Raw genomic sequence first — 17,324 nt, 5'->3', positions numbered from 1 at the left:
GTTGGTTATGTGATAAAGCAAAGCTACAAGTGACTAGACAATGTAAACTTAAGTTTTCTTTTGGGTCAGCATTTGTAGATGAGGTTGAGTTAGATATAGTTCGTTTGGATATATGTGGAATTGTTTTAGGAAGTCCTTATTTGTATGATAGAAAAGCTATTTTCTATAGCGCTGAGAACAAGTATCTACTCGTTAAAGATGGAATCGAATATATTGTAAGAGCTCATAAGCTCAAGAATAATTATACTCTCATAAACTCAGGGCAAATGAAACGAATTGTAAATTCATGCAAATAATTTTTACTTATGGTTGTAAAGGAAAAGAAACCTGATAAAACCAATGTATTTGAGGGCTATGATGCTAAATAGCAAGCTGATTAGAAAAAGTTGTTTTAGAATATGATATATTGTTTCAAGAACCTAAAAGTCTACCACCCAAAAAGGAAATAGTGCATGATATTAATTTGCAGCAAGATGCTCCATTGCCTAACACCGGAATGTACAGGTTGTCCGCTTTAAGAGAATGCAAAAATCAAGAAGCAGGTACAAGAGCTTCTCGAGAAGGGGTTCATCAGACCTAGCACATCACCATGCGGGTCTCCAATTGTTTTGGTGAGAAAGAAAGATGGCTTGTGGAGAATGTGCATTGATTATCGAGCACTGAATAAGATAACGATAAAAAATCATTATCCCCTTCCTCACATAGATGATCTATTAGATCAATTAAAAGAAGCTGTTTATTTTTCCAAGTTAGACTTGCACAGTGGCTATCATTAGGTCAGAGTTGCAGAGCAAGATGCATGGAAGACTGCTTTCAAAACAAAGCAGGGATTGTATGAGTGGCTAGTTATGCCTTTTGGCTTAACTAATGCTCCTGCTACTTTCATGAGAATAATGAATGATGTACTCAGACCTTTTCTTGATCATTTTGTTATTGTATATCTGGATGACATTTTTATATTCAGCAAAACGCGGGAAGAAAATTTAAAGCATGTTAAGCAGACTCTAGATGTTTTGAAGTGAGAAAATCTTTATGTTAAACTCTCAAAATGTGAATTTGGAAAAACATCTTTGAATTATTTGGGACATATAGTAGGGGGTGGTGAATTGAAGATAGATCCCTCTAAGGTTGTAGTTATTGTAAACTGGCCTAAACCCAAATCTGCTACAGAAGTTAGAAGCTTCTTAGGAGCAGCACAATATTGGAGAAAATTTATTTCTAACTTTTCCTTAATTGCAGCTCCCTTACATGCTTTAACAGGATTGAACAAGGTGTTTCAGTGGGGAGGCAAACAACAGAAAGCCTTCGACACCTTGAAAGAAAAGATTAGTACAGCACCAGTACTAGCACTGCCTGATCTTCAAAGACCATTTGAGATTGAAACAGATGCCAGTGACTATGCCATGGGAGCAGTGTTGATGCAGCATGGTAAACCCATATGTTATCATTCTGAGACATTTAATTCTGCAGTAGTTAACTATCCCACATATGATAAAGAATTGTATGCATTAGTACAGAGTGTGAAAAAGTGGAAACATTACTTAATGGGCAAAGAGACAGTTATACATACTGATCATCAACCACTTCAATATCTACACTCCCAAACTAAGTTGCAGCAATCAAGACAATATAGATGGATGGGTTTTCTACAACAGTTTCATTTAGTCATCAGATATAAAAAGGGCATACACAATAAAGTTGCAGATATGTTATCCAGACCAATTATAAATGCATCTACTATACTTAAGCATAATTCAGTATTGCATGAAAGCTACATTGAACAATATGCTCAAGATATAGATTTTAAAGATGTATATGCAACTTTAAGTCAAGGCAAACAAGTAGAAGAATTGGATTATCATGTTAAGGACCAACTCTTGTATCATTTTGGGAAGCTATGCATTCCACAAACTGAAAGAGTAAAGATAATTCGAGAAGCACACACTTCTCTAATATCAGGTCACTTTGGTGTAAGTAAAACAATTGCACAGCTGCAAAGATTTTGTTATTGGCCAAAAATGAATGAGATAGTTTCTAGATATGTAAGAGGGTGTACCATGTGTGCTAAAAGCAAGCCCAACAATAGAAAACTAGGCTTGTACACTCCACTACCAGTTCCTTCTCATCCTTGGGAAAGTGTTTCCATGGACTTTGTTGGAGGACTGCCTAAATCTAGGAAAGGTCATGACTATTTATATGTTGTTGTGGATAGGTTAAGCAAAATGTGTATTTTAATACCTTGTAACAAACAGATTACAACTGAACAAACTGCAAAGTTGTTCTTTCAGCATGTATGGGTTCATTTTGGATTACCCACTTCCATAATATCTGATCGAGATACTCGATTTGTTGGGAAATTTTGGTCAAGTTTATGGGAATTGATGGACACCACGCTGAAGAAGAGCACAACTTTTCACACGCAAACAGATGGCCAAACCAAAGTGGTCAACAGGACAGTGATCCAGCTGCTCAAAGGCTATTGCAGCAAGCATCTCAAACTTTGGGATGAACATTTATGTTATGTGCAGCATGCTTACAACCGAGCTAAACATTCTTCTACACAGAGATCTCCTTTCGAGACTTGTTTTGGTTTCACACCAAGGTCTCCCTTGGATTTTGTCTTTGGTAAAGACATAGCAGTTGATGGACACAGTGATGTGGACAAGGCAACCAAGTTCATTGAAAAAATCCAAGAGATTCACCAGGCAGTACAGGAACAGCTGGAAAAGAGCCAAGCCAAGTACAAGGCAAGGCATGACAAGCATGGGATGGAGCATAGTTTCCAAGTTGGCGATCAAGTCTGGTTGTATATCAGCAAAGACAGAATGCAAGGTGAAGGTAAGAAGCTGAAGCCAATAAGGTATGGACCTTTCAAGATACTCGAGAAAATTGGTGAGAATGCTTTTCACCTTGATCTACCAGCTTACATGCACATCTGCTCAGTTGTTAATGCATACAACTTGAGACTATTTGAACCTTCATTAATCAAAGATCCTGAAGAGCAGAGTCAATTGCCTTCTATTGATGATCTATTGCCTAAATATCTTAATGAATTGCAAGAAGATACAGTTCTGGACAGGAAGGTAAGAACTATGCGCAGAGGGGATGTTGAATACCTCAGGATTGGACTCAAAGGTTCAAAACCAAGCAGTGCGAAATGGATAGAAATTGAGCAAGCGAGGAAGCAATACCCTCACTTGATTGATGCTTAAAAGAAAACCAACTTTTGGTGGTCCAAAGGCTTTTTCAATGGGAAGGTCGTGATTCGAATTGGATCCTAAAACACTCTCTAAGTTTTCATGACTATTTCAAATTATGCTAAAAGATTCAAGTCCTAGAAAAAATCAAAGCTATCAGAAGGAATCCTCTTAACAGTTACAGTTGTGGCTAGAGCGGAGCAACGAGGACCCTCAGTCGAGCGCGCAGACCGTTGGCCCATGGTAACACGCACTGGTGCAAACTGGCAAAACCAGAGGCCAAATCAAGAAACGGGGGTGGTTTCTGATACGCGATTAGCGCTAAATCGCGTATCGCAGGGCGTCTCCCTCAGTGAAGGAAAGCCCCGAAGCGCTCAGACCCGAAATCACTATAAAATTCAGAAAAGTAACGCATTTGGTTCCGTAGCACGGGATTCCACAAACCGGCAGGATATCGGAAGGCCTCGAGGCGGTAAGCAGTTTTGACTGAGTCCTACCCAATGCCACTCATCGAGCGACACGCATCCGGTGGATGAGAGAGAAAACCACCCGCATCAGACAGGTAAACATAGTGTGACTTGTCCGCCCGATATGGAAGGACGACTGTAGGATCTGGGGGGCCTAGATCAACGGCGGAGATGCGTCCCGATGACTGAGCGGATTTGACCAGTCAAAAAGCAAGATGATAGGGGATTTGAAGTCTGATGTGGGTGATGAGTTGGCAAACGATTCATGATTCGCGAGCGATTTTGAAGCAAATGGAATTAATGGCCATTCAAAAATGATTCAAGGAATCTAACACCCAGTTCGTTGGGAAACAGGTGGCCACCTCCTTGTGAGGCGTTACCTAGTGATGATGACGCAGAGCAGAGGAATTCGAACAGACAGAGGTAAGGAAACCAGAAGGCCGGGAAGCGGAAATGAACAGTCAAAAGAACAGACTGGCTTTAAAGCCATGACCTGACAGAAGCAGAAAAAAAACACAGAGAGGCAGACAAGAGTTAGCTAGACGCAGGAAGCTAATAACAGAGAACAGAGAGTAGAAGCCAAGCTGACCTGAAGGCAGCATCGAGCCAGAGAGAGTCAGAGAGTCTGTGTACTCCATTGAAGGCTTGAGAGGTTCAAGCAAACTCCTCGGCATAGGCCTGTCATACTACTGTGACCCTCAGAGGTTGAGTTTCAGTAAGGAGAGTCTGTGCACTCCATTCCTACTGACTTCATTCTGTTTAGTGAGTCTCGAATCGAGCTCACTGTTGTAAAAACTCTGCTTGAAAACATAATAGAGAGGCCACCACTGAAAGGCTGGACCAGGAGATGTAGCCCAGGAGCATTGGGTGAACTCCTTATTAAACTTGTTTTGTTTACATGTTTGACTGTTATGTTTTCTCTAATTGCCTCAGTGTCTATGTATTCTAGCAATCTTATCGATCCGTTGCATAAGTAACATAGGCACATCCATGCACATGAGTCTGTAATACCTTTAATTATTTGTCCTGGATAAATTCCAGATCACCTCGAGGGTTGCCGGGCAACGTTAAATATCAGGACGTTAGGAGAAGAAGGGGCACCATTATATGTCATTGTATTTTTCCCAGGTTGAGCAAAACATCTAGGAGTGGGAAGTTAGAGAGTTGAACAAAGGGGGATAAGATTCCGTAGTAGCCTTACAGGCAATAAGGATTAGGTAACTCCATAGAGGGTACTTGTTTCTTTGTCTTTACATATTTCCATACTAGAGAAAAAAGAGCAAAGTGACCTCATCTTCCAACCGGGTTTTCTCCTCAATGGGTTTCCCAGGGTAAATATTATATTTATTTGTAAATGGCGTGTGTATTTTTTTGTTCTCTATTTTTCACGTTTCAACTATTTCATACATTTATGCATAAAACTAGCAATTAAAGAATCTGAGATCTAAAAGATATTAACCTTCACAAAAAATATTGCAATATTTTATCAAATTTGTTGGGACGAACTATTCTAGTAGAATATGCACAACAATTTACAGATAGAAAATGCAAATCATGGTATAAGAATAAGAGCTAATTACCCTTGGTCAAATAGAGGGATAAACCCTCCAAGTTGTTCTTTGATATCCTTAAAAGGAAGCATACAACTTGGATAATATCTTCATTAAAGCTCTAGGATGGAAGTGACATAAAAAAATCTAATGAAATTAGAGTTTCATTTTAGGAGCATTTTCAAGTTATATTTTCTTCATCTTCTATGGATGATGATAGACCAATTGCTCAAAAGATATATCATTTAGTGGTCCTTTATACCCTTTTTAGAAGGTAAACAAGATCCCTTGATTCATCCCTTACCTTTAAGGAAGCATAAGCCATTATTTGAGCTATGAAAAATGGTAAGTATATGGGTTACAATGATTTCCTATTGAGTTTTAGAAGTATATGTGGGGTATTAAGGGCATGCACATTTTTAGAATGGGTACACAAGCATTGGCTTAGGGATCCTTGGGAGTACAAAAGAATACAAACATTAATACATTCATCCCTATATATTCTAATAGAGATACAATATAAGGTAAAATTTTAATGTTGTGTCTAAAGTGATGGTCAAGGATTGGGTCATAAAACTTGAAATGTGTCTTGTGAAAGTGGTTAGAGCTAAATATAAATATTTTTTTCCCCAAGGAAACCCTCACATGGAAACCCAAGGGATATTTCCCCACATTAATGGGCATCATCTCTAGTAAAATTGCTAGCATGGACTATTGAACCTCACATAGGGGCATTTGAATTGAGCACCTACTGGCATAAAACTAGATAAGTTCCCATTGACAATGGAAACAAGTAGTTGAGCTAATCCCTTGGGATTATCCCAAACAAATATTATTTATACACAAGACGCAATCAAATGGGCCAAGGAATCAAAGAAAAACACCTTTTTCCTTCTTTTTATTTTCATATTTTTTTATCAGGGTTGGTTGTGACATGGCAATCATAGATAAGATAAAATTAATGTATAAGAAATGACCACAATAAGTAAGTCAATGGGACTAAAAAGTACATCCCATGTAAATACAAAGTGGGAGTGTGAAAGAAACACCTATCACTACTCTTATCAAAGTAGGTAAAGAGAAGGTACCTAAATAAAGACGTACAAACTAGGTCATCTAGAAATAAAATAATGACAAGTATAAGGAGATCGTGCCAAGGAGTGTTAGAGATTCAAGGAGAGAGAAGGATGAACCTTAATCGAGTCATCAATAATCATGAAGGGATTGATGCATTGTCTAATAATGTTTTCTAGATAATACTTGGGGCTATGAGTGATTAGCTATGCAATCCTAGGAAAAAGCCTTAGGTCAAAGAGGTCTATCACTCTTATCATCCAAGGATGGGGTTGGTTCCCTCAAAATGGAGAGTAATAATCTATGAGGAGACTTGATTTTTTCGTTGGTATGGTGGTCTCTATCCTAGGGTTTGGAACATGAGCTCCTTAGAATTTTTGTGGAAGGAGGGGGTTGAGAGGAAACCTAAGGTGCCAATGTTTTGGTATATGGAGCAGTGTGGGTCTTATCCTATCATTTTATACCTCAATCACACATGGCTACTAGAATTTAAGAGGTGATCCTCCTCATGGCCTCTAATCAAGGAGGTCCATCCAAGGACTATGATATGTGTCCAAAAATCTCTTGATGAAAAGATATAGGCATCTTTACTCTAGTTAATGAAACAAGGTGGAAACAAGGTGGAAATGGACTCACTCTAATCTAGGTAAAGTCGACAAAAACTCCCTCTAATATTCTAATGGAAAGTACATTTGAAGAAGAGATTGTGCTCCAACTCAATCTCCTATAAGTCACATAGTTGACAAGTTTTATAACCGCAAGGAATGTGGTGATTAGTCTCAACTCAAAGTTGATGAGGCCCTAGTCGAAATTGTCTAAGAGGGGCCCTAGGGTCGTACATCTAGTGTTTGCATGTATACACAAGTTTAACAATAAGGTTATCTCTCATCTACAAATATTACTTGGAATAAAAACCCATCTTGTGGTTGAGGCAGTAGGGGGAGTGATCTAAGTGACCTAGATATATTAACTATAAATGTCCTATTAATCACTTGGTTCAAGTATTGTGTAAACAATGGGAAGTGAACTACACCATCTAAAGAGTACATGAATGCGGTACTTGATGAAATAGGTGGCCACCAATTGAACTAACAAAGAATCCTCCAAAAATTAACAATTATCCATTGAGGGATCCCATGGAGGAAATTGCCCTAGAAGAGTACAGAGCTAGGTAGGGGTATTAATCCCTATAAAGTGCAAGGGCTCCTAGTATCGAAGATATCTAAAGGAAAGAGACAACATTGAAGACGGCCTCAAGGTAAAAGGATGAGCATCAAACACTAGCTAGAGTATAGACAAGAGATTGAGGAACTATCCATTTGCAATGGATGGTGTGCTATAGAAAAGGGGATTACACTCTCTCCATCCTGACTTAGTTGAACCAAAGCAAAATAGGTCCCATGGCCTTACAACCATAAAGGACAGTGGGTGTGATGATTACGTCCAAGAAGTGCATCTTGAATTAGATACCATGGATGTGACTCTAAAAGAACTATCTCTCAAATAGGTCAGGGGAGCCATATCCATTATTAAGTCAACTTTGGGCTTATCCCAAACTAAACCAAGGCCATAAGATTTGAACCCCTAAGTATGTATAAGCCATGGTGATGTTAATCTCTTCCCCTTGGAAGTGGAAGCAGTGGTTGGAGGGAATACACTTTGACACATTACAGATCATAACCTTAGTCATGTCTAGGTTAATTATCATTTGTCAAACGTCACGAAAGCTAGATAAGGCATCAATCTATCTTTGTGCCCCTCAATGAAATAGGCCAACAAGATCACGCCATCAATAAATAGAATACAGAAGATTAGATGTGGTTAAGATACAACCATCCTTGTCCTAAATAGTCTCCTTGAGAAAGGATTTCATCTAATCAATGTAGATTCTAGAGAGAGTTCATGAGAGAGAAAATCCCTATTTGACCACCATAGTACTCCCAATGAAGTTTGATAGGCTATGGCATTGCCAAGATGACCCAGAAACAACTCATAGAATCTGATGATGGAAGGTAAAAGGGCCCCTAAAATGCCAATGCCATGTAGCTTCTACAATAAGGCTTCTCTCGAGACCGAGTCCAATGCCTTCTTAAAGTCCACAAAAGAACAAAAGATTTGCAAAGAGCGATATGATGCCTCCTTAATAATGGTACAAAGTGTGAAGATGTGATCAATGGATTAATTCTTTGGGCATAATCCTATCCATCCTTTGGCCCTTAGGTGCCTCCTTTGAAGCTCATCCAAATTCCTCAAATGACATGCTTGAATTTTGGTCTCAATTTTTGTTGTTGTTGTTAAAACCTGCTTTAATTCTTCAATCAAAGATTAATTGTTATCTCTTATCTTGAATTTAGCTTCAAAGCCCAATTCGTCAAGTGTGTCCACTTGGTCCATTGTTTTATGTGATTGCAATGGATGCCCTTGAATATTTGTTGCCCGTCACCATAATTCAAGGTCTAAAATTAAGAGTAGTTTCCTCATAGGCAGTCATGAATTACTTAATCTACACTTTATTGATGATTTTACATCATTCATGAAGTGGAGACACTATACTATGTCAAGCATGTTAGAATGCTTAGTTGTGTTTTGTGTTGCTTCAAGAGTGAGGGAATGTTATTATAAGACCAATTTTTGGCTACTAGTATAGACTTTGTTTTTCATTGGACGAATTTTTGTTCAAAAATAATTTTGGAAAGGAGCATTTAAATATTATTTTGAGATTCATATTGGTACTAATGTAACCATTAAGGATATAAGGAAGTTTGTTATCTTAAAAAAAATGGGAGAAAGACCATGGAGTAATATAATGAGGAAATAAATATCTCTTGGTAATGTTTATTATTCATTTGGTTGGTTCTCTCATAATTCCAATTTGTAATAATTGGAAGAGGTTCTCTAACATTATTTGTTTTGCAAGTCAAGTGGTGAGAAAGACCTACCTCTTGTGAGAAGTGTGTACTCTAGAGAGTGAAAGAGAAGGTTTTGGTTGGTAAATATTGATACAAGGCTTAGTTCAAAAGGTAAGTGGATTAATAAGGCCATCAATCACTATACTTTTTTTCCATGTAATAACATTGTAGTTTTGCATCTAAAAGTGAGTTAATCAATGTAAAAATGTCATTATTCTCAAATTGTTGTTAAAGGAAAAGTGGTGCTCACTATCCATGATGTCTCAAAATAATGTCATAAACATCAATATTTTAAAAAATCAATGGCCCATGCTGCAAGAACATGACAGTGAGATTCATAGAGACAACAAAGATGCAATTTGTCCACAATCAACATTGAACAGCAGGGTGGTCCTATCCGTGATCATTAATCGTACCAGGTTTTGACTTGACATCAAATCCAAACAACCAAGAATATGTCACAATGCAATCTTAGTTCAGCCAATTCAAATCAGATGGATTTGGGAGCAATCAAGATACCTAGGGCCTATGCTTGATGTAGGAATCCTCCCCTGACCTGTATGAAAGGGGGTAATTTAGCTTCTCTCAATAACTATTCAGAGAGTTTGGTTAATTTTTCTTGAGACGATGGAAAAATGTCACCAATTCTGATAACTGTAATTGAAATGCAATCTCTTGGTTAGTTTTTCTTGAGACAATGGAAAAATGTCACCAACTCTGATAACTGCAATTGAAATGCAATCTTACTAGTATTAATGATATGATTTGTAATTTTTCCATCTATGAAATGTGTCTCCTAGGTGAGTACAATTGGTGAAGCAATAGCAATCTGAAAGGGAAAAATTGTACTCTCTTATTATTTTTTCAGTTGAGGAGAGGGAAAAATTGCTAATAGAAACTTATGGTTGTCCCATTGGCTAAGATGTTGCTTTGTGAGTTTATGATATACCTTGCTGCTTGCTGCCAGGCCACACTCTCGTATGCTGTTGGACTCTCTTATTTTCCTGCATCCGGTCCTTCAATTTATCCTCATTAATTTGCAGAGAACTATCATGGAGCTTTATGCTCTCCATATTCAGATTAAAACCGATATCTGTTACTCACACCTCTGACTTGAATTCTGAGCTCTCGGTGTAGCAGAAGTGACTTCAAAGGACTTCTTTCTCTTGTATACTATATTCAAATGCCATATTTTCTTTTTAGTATTTTGGCTGAGGTGTACATGCAGTGGTCAGTGCAGACTACAGGGCCTACTGCTTTTCTTCTCTTATTCAAAATCTGTTGAAACAATGGGTTCACACCGATCCCTTCTTCCATGCCATTTTGACTCACAATAGTTCACTTTTGCCTTGTGGGCTGACCTTCCGAGTTAAGTGATTGCTTCTCTGGCTGGCTAGCCTTCTTAGCATTTGTATCTACAGTTGCATCAATATCAATCAGCCTTTTCACAACTACTACATTAGTATATTAATCCTTTGAAGATTAGTCTTTGTTGTCCCTGACTCCATACCAGCTTCCTGGTCTCTGGGACTCGTGCTTCCTAGGATTGGGGTCCTGATTACTTCTTCTTTCCTCTTTTGTCAGCAAATTCCGCATTATTCCCATTTCCTCCAGAAATTCCCACCTTTAGTTTATTTGACCAGACAGAAGTTCAGGTTTGGCTTAGTTTTTTATCCTTCCCCAATCTTCCTCTTGCAAAATTGAAGTCTCGCGTGACTCTTCATTATAATTTGAGAGTCGATCTACACTAGACATGGGTTGTACATTTCAGACTCTGTTTCATGATTCATCTACTCCACTAACTCCTTCAACATGAATAATTTCATCTGCTTCTTCACCATTATCAACGAAGCCAGAAGGGATAAATTATCCCTGGGGCTTCCACTTTCCCTCTTCTCACGAGCAACCCAGTCATACCTTACACGATTTCTGGAAAAGTTTTCTCCATCGTGATGAAATTTGAACTCATGACTTTACAAATGTGATGCCTAGTTGCTTCTTATGTAACTTCTGAGCAAAGGTCCTGAGATTAATTACATTCACTGTGAGTTCTTCCAAAATCAAAGGAAGGATATGGAAGCCGCTTTTCTTCTCTTTGTCGAGTAGGAAGTAATGAACGGGATCAACCTCTCTGCAAATTCCATGTAGAAAGGTCTTGTTATCCACTTAATTTGGCAGCCTGAGTGGCTTGCCCCCAAATTCATATAGCCGAACGTATTTATAGTCCTTCTGAAAGAAAGAGTCCCCATTCCCTTTGTAGGGTTTTTTGTTGGCATAACAAGCCACACTCAAAATATCCAGGTGTAAAGTATCAGAAACCCACGGAATGTGGGCAGTTTTCTCAGTGGTATAGCAGCCCCACCGGGCAGTGGAGATCTTGGGTTCAATTCCTAGACTGTCCAATTTTTCAACGTGATATCATGTTGGCAGCTAGGAATTCCCAGCCAGCTCTGTGGCCACAGTCAAACACACAATCAGGTGTATAGTAATCGGAAAAACTTTGGGGTAGTAGCACTAAGCAAGCAAATTTCATATGCTTTGGCTGCTGCTTGGCACCATTCCCGGACAAGTTATGTTTGGCAGCTAGTAATTCTCAGCCAGTTGTATGGCCACACTCAAACATACAATCAGGTGCATAATAATCGGAAAAACTTTGTGGTGCTAGTACTAAACAAGCAAATTTCTCACAACTGGACTTCTGTTTGGTACCAATCCCGAACAATTCAATGCACATAACAGTGCATAGAGTAAGTGAGGTACCTTTTTTGTGGTACATTCCTCAAACGTTCTGTAGTCCGGTAATTTGTCATATACCTTGACTGCTACTTGGCCCCATTCGCGGAGGCAGCTAGTAATTCCAAGCCAGTTGTGTGGCCAAACTCAAACACACAATCAGGTGCATAATAATCGGAAAAACTTTGGGATAATAGTACTAAACAAGCAAATTTCTCACACCTAGACTTATATTTGGTACCAATCCTGGACAATTCACTGCACATACAGTGCATAGACCAAGTAAGATACCATTTTGTGATATATTCCACAAACGTTCTGTATTTCTGTAATTTGTCGTTGATACTCTGAACCACCTCAAATGTTATGCCTTCATGCATGATTTTTTCCGTTAAATCAAACATATAGTCATAGAACATATCAATCCCTTTCTTTCCAAAAACTCTTCATAAGAGAGCCATGGCATCAACTTGGTAACCTGGTACACATATTTTCTTATAGCCTTTTTTAGGTGTTGCTTCATCCCAGAATTTATTTCTCCTATAGGGCTTGAACGTTCGCAAAATAACTCAGAGATCATTCACGAATAAAAGCAAATTCAGTTTATGGCCGATGCAGCATGCCTGTAAAAGTTTCTGGTTTAAACCATATAAGAATCAGTACCGTAGAAGATATCGCTGTTCCAATTTTCGAGAGAGGGCAAAATCGGAAACGGGACTTTACATGACTGTTTCGAGATCCACTAAAATTTATTTGGCTGTTTTGGAATCTATTTGCAGTAGTGGTATCTCTATAATTCAACTAACTTTGATAAACCAGAAATCGAAGTGAGGAGATTATACACGGCCCTTTTCTAACAGTCGCTGTCTACCTTTTATACTTTTCAGAGTTCTGGAATAGTCTAACCATTTAAGTTAAAAGCTTGATGAATGTCTTCTACGCACTAAACACAATGATGATAACAGGATTGGTAAATCTCACAGTTATATGTCTAAAAAACTTTTTAATAATATAATATTTTTTATTTATAAAATATAATTAATTTAATAAATTTAATCACTTAATTGTGATTTATATATATATATATATAATTTGAGTATAAGTTTAATATTTGTAATAATTTTTTTTTAATTTAATATTTTTTTAATCTAAACATACTTATTCATATAATTACTATATAAATTAAATGATTTATTAATGTGGATAATTTCAGTTTCTTATAGTACAATAAATCAACTTTCTTTAATCTTTTTTTTAATCTCTCTTTTTACCAGAGACACACATGTTATTGTTGAAATAATTGAAATAAAATAATGAAGAAAAAATTGATTAACTAACCAGATTAGGAATAGAATTTAATCTAATTCCATTATGTGTAAAAATATCTCTTTTAAAATCTCATCCATTCACTTAAACTTTTTTATTGAAAATACAAAAAATTTTAAGCTCTATTTCAAGATAAATACATTTATTAACCTAATTACATTACATATCAATTTTATATAAAAAATCTATAAATTTTTAAATATTTAAATATCAATTTTATATAAAAAATCTATAAATATTTAAAATAAATAATTTTTTATATTGTAAATTTTTTAATAATTTAAAAATTAAAATAATTTTTTAAATTAATTAATTTTTTATTACCGTTAATAAAAAAAATAAATTTTTATATTGTAAATTTTTTAATAATTTAAAAATAAAAATAATTTTTTAAATTAATTAATTTTTTATTACCGTTAATAACATTATTTTGAGATAAATATTGTGAGTATAATATTTTTATTTATTTTTAAAATTAATAATTTTTTTACTTTTCCGCATAATAATTTTAATTTTATATATAAATATTCTTTTTTTTTTTCTCAATTAAGACTAACCTAAGTACCCACGGGGGATTTGAACCGGTAACCTATCGCAAGGAGTGCCTTAACAGCGCACCCAATCACCATCAATCCAAAGCCCCGTAAGCAATATTCCCTTTTTATTTTAATAAATATAGAATAATAATATTATTACTTATTATAAATATATATTTAATATTAATTTTTTATTACTAGTTATAACATTATTTTGACATAAATATTATAAGAATAATACTTTATTTATTTTTAAAATTAATATATTTTTTTACTTTTACCCATAATATTGAAATATTCCTCATAAATATTTCTTTTTTTATTTTAATAAATATAGAATAATATTATTATTATTTATTATAAATATATATTTAATATCCATATAAGCTTAAATTCAAATATATTTAATACTTTTAAAGTTTGTTATTATAGGATAAAAAACATTATTCTTAATAATTTATATTGAAGAAGGATAGGATAGGAGGGGAGGAATTGGGGGACCTTCAAAGTAGCCCAAAAAATTTAAAAAAAATTTGGATAATCTTGTTTGAATAGTGAAAATAGATTCAACACAATACACAAAAACTTCATCTTAAAATTTGACAGCTATAAGCTGGATTTACAAAAAAATCTATCTAATTTTATCAAAATCTTACCAAAATTTATATGATTTTCAGAGAAAAAAACAGTCTGACCTAACCTTTATATTTACTGAATTAATAATCCAACAAAGCTGTTTGAATTAATAATCGAACAAAATAGAACATAGGATCTGGACTTGTTAGACTCTGAAGCATTAGGGCGAAAAAGATGAGAGCATCAATGAAATGACAACTAAATGTGTGTATATATACAGTAGGAATATGGTAGAACAGAGTATATACACATATACAAGTAAACTTAATAAGCTGCAGGCAGGTGTTCCTTGTCTTGCCTCTTATCAGAGCTAAATGATTCGAAAGGAATGAAGCAAGGGAAGAGAGCAAAATACTGACCCGTGACTCCCATAATGTTATATCGCTGCGGCAAATTGATGTGGCGACAACTTTGATGCGAACCTCCTTAAGCTGAGGGGGAGCCACCTGCACTTCTTCTATGCTCATCGCCTCCCCGGGTCCCCAAGCAACGGCAGCTGCATGAACGCATGCATTCATCCATTTCTCAGAGATCCCATGAAACAGTAACCATATTATCTTTATCGGCTAGTTTATCAGTACATCAGTCCAGAAACAAACATTGATTAATGTTAAAGTAATTTTCTGGATATATATACTGTGTGCAAGTTTAATGGTATCTCATTATTAAACTTGCAAATTACATGAGTATGGAAAAGTTGGACAGTTTTATATGAGATTGTTAATTAAGATTTGGTATGAGATTGTTAATTAAGATTTGGTTTATATAGTGTGTTTATTTTCATCATAATGTGGTTTATTTTTAAAATAAAGATTTATTTAATGTGGTTTATTTTCGGGACAAAAGTTTAAAACTTCGTTCAAATCGGATTAATCAGAAAGACAATCTCATTATCAGTATCGATCACAAAAGTCTAAAATCTAAGGTTTATATGTTTAGATATTTTAATAATAAATGTAAAATTGTTAAATATTTTCCTTATTCCACTTAATTATCCTAAAAACAAAAATATACTCATTATAAATTCTCATATTTTATACCTTTATTTCAAAAATATGAACAACCATTTTTTCAAAAACAAGAACAACAATATGAATTCAAATTGTGAAAACCTAGTTAAATGGCCTACAGCCTTAAAAAAACAGACACACATAGTTGAAAAAAAGGAGTTTACCTTTGCAAGTTATGGTTTGAGGAGAAAGTGCGCTTGCCATCTTTGTTCCTTCAAGATTCTGCAAATGTGTTCGTGAATGACACAGAGCTTGAAATCACAAGAATGACTGGGCGAGCTTAATATAGAATTCGGTGGGTACTGTGATTTATGGCTAAAAGTCAAGTGATTATTGTAATCATGAATTTAGTGGATACTGTGATCTGATTTCGAGGTTTTCAAATTTCAAGGTTTTTGTTGCCATTATTTTGTCTGAATTCGTCGTACAGGTAAAAGAAGATTGAAGAATCTGAACTGCAAAATATTAAGCACGACACTTCATTGCCCGTAACGGACCGGGACGGAATCAAAAGGGGCAGGTTGGCTGCCCTGTTTAATGATTGGAGGCTGAAACAATACTGATTTATTAATGATTTGCCAATGATTGGTTGTCCTGTTTAATCATTCGCTGCCCGAGACAGGACAGAATCACGATGATCTGCTAATAATTCGATGCCCTCTTGAGCGGTTTGATATGTGAAATATCAAATTAACGCGCAAGCAGCTTTATATAGCAATTATAATTTTGCAAGGCAAAGTATTTTCATTGGGAGTGCTAAGTATAGGTTTATTATTTTTTTTTATATAATATTTTTGTATGATTTTACAACATACATACAATATTATATGTTACACGTTACAACTACTTCTCATGTAAATGGTCATAGATGAATGATTGACTTAACGCAGTTGAATCCTAAAATGATATTTAATATAATGCATTGTGAAAATTCCAATACTTCAAAAAGAGTGAAGGGAATTCTACATGAATGGTTCATGAGGCACAATACTTGCTAAGATTTTGTAGATGGGGTAGCAAGCTAAGTGTGCTTGATTGTGGGGGAAATTCCACAGTTAAGCGCTCTTAAGCCAGAGACGATCTAGGATGGGTGACCTCTCGGGAAGTCTTGGTTACCGGGTGAAGTAATGATTGACGCTATGTGATTCATTTCACTAGTTTCAATCCCACTTCTTCACCCCTGTGAGCATCACCCGATCAATGATATAGCAAATATAAATTATGTTTTTTATAGCAAATATAAATTATGTTTATTAGTTGATTGGCGCTATATGATTCATTTCACTAGTTTCAATCCCACTTCTTCACCCTTGTGAGCATCACCCGATCAATGATATAGAAAATATAAATTATGTTTTTTAGTTGAGGTTTTTTAGAAAAGTTTTTTTTTTTAATCATGAATTATATAAGTTTTTATTATGAGATAAATTATTTTATGAACGCGGGTATGAATTTTGTGAAGTCTGGTTATAATATTAGTTTAGATCTATTTAATTTTGGATTTATCTAGGTGCAAACTTTTTTTTTGAAGTGTAAAAAATTTGATGTGTATAGTCTTTTTGTTAGCTTGATTTATTGGAATTTGAGCATTAAATTTTATTTCTTACCTAATATTTATAACATACTAATGATCAATTTTTTTCCCATGGAAAAATCGTAATTTTATTCATATTGAGTAAGATTACATGTTGTAGATGCTGAAACAACATATGCTTTATCAAAACTTGTCGTGATGGAACAGGATCTAAAATAATTTACTATCTATCTATGCTTTCCTACCTTTCTTTTTTTCCACTTTCCGCCAACTTTCATTGTTGGGTGTGGCTGTTACAATAGACATTTGTGCTTCATTTGTGATAGCCGGAATTTCTTTTTCAAAATCTGAG

At 35.5% G+C, this 17,324-nt stretch overlaps 1 protein-coding gene across 1 annotated transcript in view; it reads right to left on the bottom strand.

Moving 5' to 3' along the window:
* The window catches only part of LOC149208519 (alcohol dehydrogenase-like 6), a 90,945-nt gene extending 74,872 nt beyond the window's left edge, over positions 1-16,073 (bottom strand). Inside the window, exons 1-2 of the mRNA XM_089396097.1 lie at positions 15,603-16,073; positions 14,788-14,924 (exon numbers count right to left, since the gene is read on the bottom strand). Coding sequence (XP_089252223.1) covers positions 14,788-14,924; positions 15,603-15,642 — 177 coding nt within the window. The 5' untranslated portion in view covers positions 15,643-16,073. The remainder of the gene's footprint in view (positions 1-14,787; positions 14,925-15,602) is intronic.
* Between the last annotated feature and the right edge of the window lie 1,251 nt (positions 16,074-17,324).

This window comes from Pinus tabuliformis, chromosome 1_2, assembly GCF_031772625.1.
Source record: "Pinus tabuliformis cultivar Carrire ecotype Pingquan chromosome 1_2, CPIR1, whole genome shotgun sequence".
NCBI lineage: Eukaryota > Viridiplantae > Streptophyta > Pinopsida > Pinales > Pinaceae > Pinus > Pinus tabuliformis.
Note: the sequence above shows the minus strand (reverse complement) of the source record. Positions and strands in the feature narration are given on the sequence as shown.